Source organism: Asparagus officinalis, chromosome 8 (genome assembly GCF_001876935.1).
Source record: "Asparagus officinalis chromosome 8, Aspof.V1, whole genome shotgun sequence".
NCBI lineage: Eukaryota > Viridiplantae > Streptophyta > Magnoliopsida > Asparagales > Asparagaceae > Asparagus > Asparagus officinalis.
This window is the reverse complement of record NC_033801.1, coordinates 8893281-8899280: the sequence shown is the minus strand read 5'-3', so window position 1 is coordinate 8899280 and position 6000 is coordinate 8893281. Positions and strand designations below refer to the sequence as shown.

Here is a 6000-nt window from a genome sequence, read left to right as displayed (position 1 = left end):
TATAATTTTGTAGATATCCCCATCTGAAGCCTTCTGAAGATTTCACATCGTGAGCCAGAAGAATATCAGTCAGAGTCTTTCATGCATCCAATTGATAAATTAGATATAGATCTTCCCTTTTAGTATTATTATCCACTATCAGTTATATGTCAGAAATTACAGGAGTACTAAAGCCAGAATAGAATTTTGAATGACAGAAACCTTTAACTGTTTATTTATGTCTGAAACTCATTCTTCAGACTCAGTGAGTAATTTTATCGGTATCTACAGATTATTTGAAGATGTTTATGTTGGTGCTGATGCTTCATGACTGTTAACTTTCATACAAGGGTTAATTTCAGATGGACCCTTGCCAAATGGCTGATATACCTCCTGTATGTTCTATTGTTGCAAATAGGACCCTCAGTGAAACTTTTTTTACTCTCACCCTCAGAGAAAGAGAAATTTGCTTTTTGACATGTAGATCTTCTGAGGGTAATAGAGTCAAAAAAAAATTTCACTCGTCTTGTCTTCTACAACAACAGAACTACTGTGTGATAGGACAGGGGCTTATCCCTATACAGATGATACTATTAGTTAGTAACATGCTTAATATTTCTTATCTAGAGATGAAAGCCCATCAGAGATCCCTAATGCATCATTAACCTTTATCTGCAATACACACTAAGATCAAAAGAAATGAACAAACAAATAAAAAGCAAACAAAAAGAAAAAAAAGCAGCTGGTCCTTCTCTTATTGTCTTTATACTACTTAAAACAATGATACAAACTTATTTTCCCACATACTAAAAAAAAGAAGAAAGATTATCCTCATAGAAAATTTTATTTCAGATTACTCTCACACAAAACATCTTATCTCATCCCTTACTTCATACTAAAATAGTTAACAACAAACATCTTAAGATGTCAAAAAACAACTAAGTAAATAATATTCAACCATGTATGAGGCCACCTGATAGAGCCATTAACAAGATAGCAGCATCTTTTTCTTCTTGAGGAAAAGTTTGATGAAAAGCTAACTTGTTCCGCAAACTCATTGCAATGTCATCAAATTGAATTTTCTTTTGAGAAGAAGCTGGGGTCACAATCTTAAATCTCTTTTTAAAAGGAACGGTTCGATCCACATCTGATCTCTTCTCCTCCTCTTTCTGAATCTTGCATTCAGCAGTGTTGATGAGACTGTTGCTTAATCCTGCTGCTGCTCTCATTGCTCGCCTCGCTTTCATTTGCCTTATCCCACAAGCATTACAAAGAGACTGCAAAAATGAAGTTCTTTTATTGGTTAAATTTTTTCAAAGTACAATATTATAACTCTCAGCTCTTACGACTTTAGAGTTTTGGTGTACTGATGGAGATTTTAAGATGATATCACAGCAATCTAAGATCAAATCTTAGTCATAAATTTCTCAAGCAGATTGGAAAAAAAAGATATCGGCCTGTGAGTCTAGGCTTTGGCTCAGGGTATAAAATTATAACAATCACGTCAACTTTGGAGTTTTGGTGCAAAGGCAAGGACTTCAAGAACATATGATATTCTCTAATATATTACGATCATGAATTTAATTTCTCACCTTGGGGCCTTGAGGGCCACTTCTCCATAGAGGGGTCTTTGTAGTTTTGCAACTAGAGCATACCCTGATGATTTCATTGGATGAAATGTTGCTGCTGCGGCTTGCTTGATTAAGCTGTGTTTGATCTTGGAGAGATTGTGATCTTCTTTGTTTGTTAGTGAGAATTTGATCTGTGCCTAGCATTTTTTTCATTAATCGCATCTTCGAGGACATCCACTTAGTTGATCCCTGTGCATGCTCATCTTCAATTTGCTGATTATGGTTACTGGTAGTTTGATTGAGTGCAGAATGACTGCTCGGTCCTCCAACTGACATGAGATCATTTGTCTGCAAACCAAACTAAGAACTCATAAAGTTTAAAAAAAATGTTGCATAGTTTTTTTTCGTGCAATATCATAACTTAACATGCAGTAGCTACCTCTTGATGATGATGATGATGAAGCAAATGATTTTCTTCTTGATCTTGACGAGGATTAAGTCGAAATGGACATGAGAATGATGAAGTATCGGCTGATATAGTAGAAGGAGGGAAATGGTTTTGATTCTGATAATTTTCCTCCATGGAGATCATGAGGAGAGAGAGAGAGAGAGAGAGAGAGAGAGAGAGAGAGAGAGAGAGAGAGAGAGAGAGAGGGGGGGGATGGAGATCATGAGGAGAGAGAGAGAGAGAGAGAGAGAGAGAGAGAGGGGAGGGAGGGAGTGAGAGAGAGTATTATATATAGAAATGCTTATAGAGATTTGAAGGTAAAAAGCTAACTAACAAACAAAGGCCATATATATAAATAAGAATGCTAGGGGTAATGAAATGACTGAGGATAAGGGAAATCTAAGATGAGAAAGGCAAGAAGAGCAATCGCATGACTCCCCTCTTACAAGTTGAGAGAGACATCACATAGCATAAAAAGCTTTGGTCATAAAAGCGATCCCCACAACATTCCAAGAATTCAGAAGGGCCCCTATCTAACAAAATCCTGAATTACTGCAAGAATTAAAAGATGTTGGAGGTGGAGATTTTGCATGGAGGCATTCCAAAAATCCCAAAGTTAGGACAAATTTTCAAAACCGACCACTTTGGGATTTTAATTGCAAAAAACGACCCATTTCAATCTTATTTATAAAAACCGACCCAGTTGGTTGAAACTGGGTCGGTTTTTAAAAAAAAATTTCCCAAACTTCACGGGAGTTCAACTCCCGTGAAGTTTTGTTATGAGAAAAACTTCACGGGAGTTCAACTCCCGTGAAGTTTCCCAAAAAAAATTACAAAAACCGACCTGTTTTCAGCCCCTGGCTGAAAACAGGTCGGTTTTTGTAAATATTTTCAAAACCGGTCGTTTTTTGCAATTAAAAACCCAAAAGGGTCGGTTTTGAAAATTTGTCCCCCAAAGTTATAGAAGATTGCTAGCTCTTTGACACTCGTACCAAAACTCTAAAGTAGTATCGAGGGTTGAGGGATAAAATTTTATACTCTAACATGTCATTGCATGTTGAGTGCACGTTTTATGGGCTCAAGTATGGATTCAAGTAGCTGTTGGATATTTTTGGTCAAAACCGCTTTCCAAAAATGATTTTTTAAACTATGTTTGTATTAACTACTGATAGTTTTAGAAATCCTCAGTAGCGTAACGGAAAGTTAAAGTTTTGATATCTCAAATGTCCTGTGTTCGAGGTTTGCCAACGACAAGCCGAGAATTATTTTTATTTAATTAATCTCTCATAAGTTCTCGTGGGCCGTAGGCAGTGGGCCGTGGGCTCGTGAGCAGTGGGCTAATGGGCCAGGCATTGGAACTAATCGGGCTGAGGCGCTAAGTGACGCTTTGTTAGGCGCACAGTCTGCTTCCTAGCATGCGGACGAGACTCGTGTTCGTATGAGGGTACGACCCTCACGTTCACAAGAGGAAACGCGACCCTAGCGTTCGCACGAGGCTGCACGCGACCCTCGTGTTGCGTAGGATTGCGACCCTCACGTTTAGACATTACTGCATGCAGTAGTTACAACATTTATGTTATTTACCGTTACTATTATAATTGTCATAATTGCTATTATGTTTGTAACGATCAAATTAAATGTGAGTGACTTTTGAGATGTGTTTGCGGTGAAAGTTGATGTTTTCATTGTTATCGAATCTATTACAACTTTAATCGTTACAATAAACTCGAATAAAATAAAAAGTTGATCTTTTTATAAGATCTCCTTACACAATGAAAATAAAATAATTTTACAACTTTGTCAAACAAACGCAGAGAGATCGTTTATCGATCTTCTGCTTACGTGGGTGTCTTTGCCTGTGCCGGGGTTTATCCGTGGACCACCGTCGATCAGATCTGATTGCTAAAAAATTGGGCAGAGCTTCGTCGATCCGCGAGGAGATCTAGAAACAGAAGCGCTTATCTCGACAACGGCGAGATAATTGCTCTTCTTAGAATTACCACAACGGGATAATACTAAGGATTGGATGCGGGTGATGTGAATCTGACGAATCTCTCTCTCTTTTACGTTGAAGAACTCGATCCGATCTCTCCTCCTCCTCTCTGAAATTCGTACACCTTCAGTCTTCAATCCGGCAGGGCTTCGCCTAATCTCTAAAATTCCAGATCTTAAAAAATGAGGGCCTGAGGCTTGTATTTATAGGCCCGGGGGAGTTTGGAGCGGTTAAAACCACCTAAAGGCCCAAATCTACGTTGGAGACACCCCAGGGTGTCTCCACTTGATCCGAGACACCCTAGGGTGTCTCCCCTTGATCCGAGACCCCCTGGGGTGTCTCGGTTTGGGCCGACACACCCTAGGGTGTCTCGGCCTTGGCCGAGACACCTTGGGGTGTCTCGCTTGGCCGAGACACCTCGAAGTGTTGAGACGCCGTTTTTTTGTATGTTTGTTCGTTTCCGTCGTAACTTCTTCGTCCGAACTCGGATTTGAGTGGTTCGAAGTGCGTTGGAAAGCCAACAAGGAGTTCTATCAGCTCCAATGGTTGGATCATCTGTAGAATGAATGAGACGCGAAGGGTATTGTTCTTTTTTGTAAACATCGTGGGGCTCCCGATTAGCCCGTACCTTCGTTATTCCGAAATTCTGTTAGTCCACGTAGTTCGTCGATTCACTTTAAGCATTCACCGATATCAATCGAACTCCTGTGAACCGGATAGTGACGTTCATCGTCGTTCCTTAACACTGAGCTGTTCGTGGAGACCTATAGGCAATTTTCGATGCCTACAAGATGGTCTTATAGGCCTACATATAGTGCCTCTTAGGGAGCTCTTGGATACAAGAGATAAAAAAAGAGATACGAAAAAACACACAAGTGCTTTGTGCTGTTATGCTGCTGCTGCAGAGTCTGAAAGCATGAAAGCTTTAGTCTGTGCTCGAAGGAACATAGCTCTTAAACAAAAGGTTTTTACAGATCGAAAGATCTTTGCCTGAACTGAAAGGTTATTGAACCGAAATATTTTAACAGATCGAGGAGATCTCTACCTGAACTGAAAGGTTTTAACAGACCGAGGAGATCTTTGCTTTGACCAAAAGGTTTTATAGATCAAGGAGATCTTAACAGTACTGGGTCGGTGCACACCAGAATAATGTACCGATGTTCCTGAAAGCAGTTTGGCCTTAGGATCCTTACATTGGAGTAGACCAAATATTGCTTTAAGCACATCGTTTCATAAACGCACAGCAGCTAAACTTGTAAAAAAGTTTTAAAATATAGCACTTCATCTCTCTAACAGATTTATCTGTTTTATTCCAGATTTAGCCACATACCCTAATAATCTTAAAATAATATTTCTGATCTATAATGGATCTTGCGAGAACGATTAGAGTGGACTGTCTCAAGTTAGAAAACTTTGACGGATCCAACTTTAACGCATGACGTCGAAAAGAAATTTTCGGGATGCAACTCCTAAAAATCTACTATGTCGTTTCTGAGAAGAAACCCAACTTTGAAGAAGATTCTGAGTCTGAAGCCTCTTGGGCTAAAAATGATCATTTCTGTAGGAGTTATTTCCTTAACTGTTTGGTTGATCATCTGGTAGATGCTTACACTAATAAGCCATCTGCAAAGGAAATCTGAATTGCTCTAGAGGATCAATACAAGGATGAGGAGAAGCTTTCCAAGTCTCATCTCATTGATAAGTTTCTGGATTTCAAATTCGAAGATGACATTGAGGCTTTGCCTCAAGTCAAAGAGCTTGAAAAGCTTGTTATGAAGCTGAAGAATGAAAATATCAATCTTTATTAAATTTTTATTTCTGGTGCAATTGTTAACAAGCTTCCTCCATCTTGGATGTCATTCTCCATGGACATTCAAAGAAGGAAAAGATATGTGATTCTGTCTGATCTGAAGAGGTTCATTTGGATCGAGGACGAGATTTGAACTCGTACGAAGAATGAGCTCCTTGCTAAGCAGAATGCGTCTGCTAACATGGTCGCTGCTAACTCT

At 39.2% G+C, this 6000-nt stretch overlaps 1 protein-coding gene across 2 annotated transcripts; it reads right to left on the bottom strand.

Moving 5' to 3' along the window:
- LOC109819930 (putative GATA transcription factor 22) lies at nt 709–2196 on the bottom strand. 2 transcript variants are annotated; one of them, XM_020385919.1, is made up of 3 exons: nt 1990–2196; nt 1572–1910; nt 709–1256 (listed from the first exon to the last, which is right to left on the bottom strand). In XM_020385919.1, exons 1-3 carry the CDS (start codon nt 2140–2142, stop codon nt 933–935), a joined length of 816 nt encoding a protein of 271 aa, XP_020241508.1. In that variant the 5' UTR covers nt 2143–2196; the 3' UTR covers nt 709–932. The 2 variants fall into 2 exon arrangements, with proteins under 2 accessions (XP_020241508.1, XP_020241509.1); XM_020385920.1 differs by having other exon boundaries at nt 1572–1898.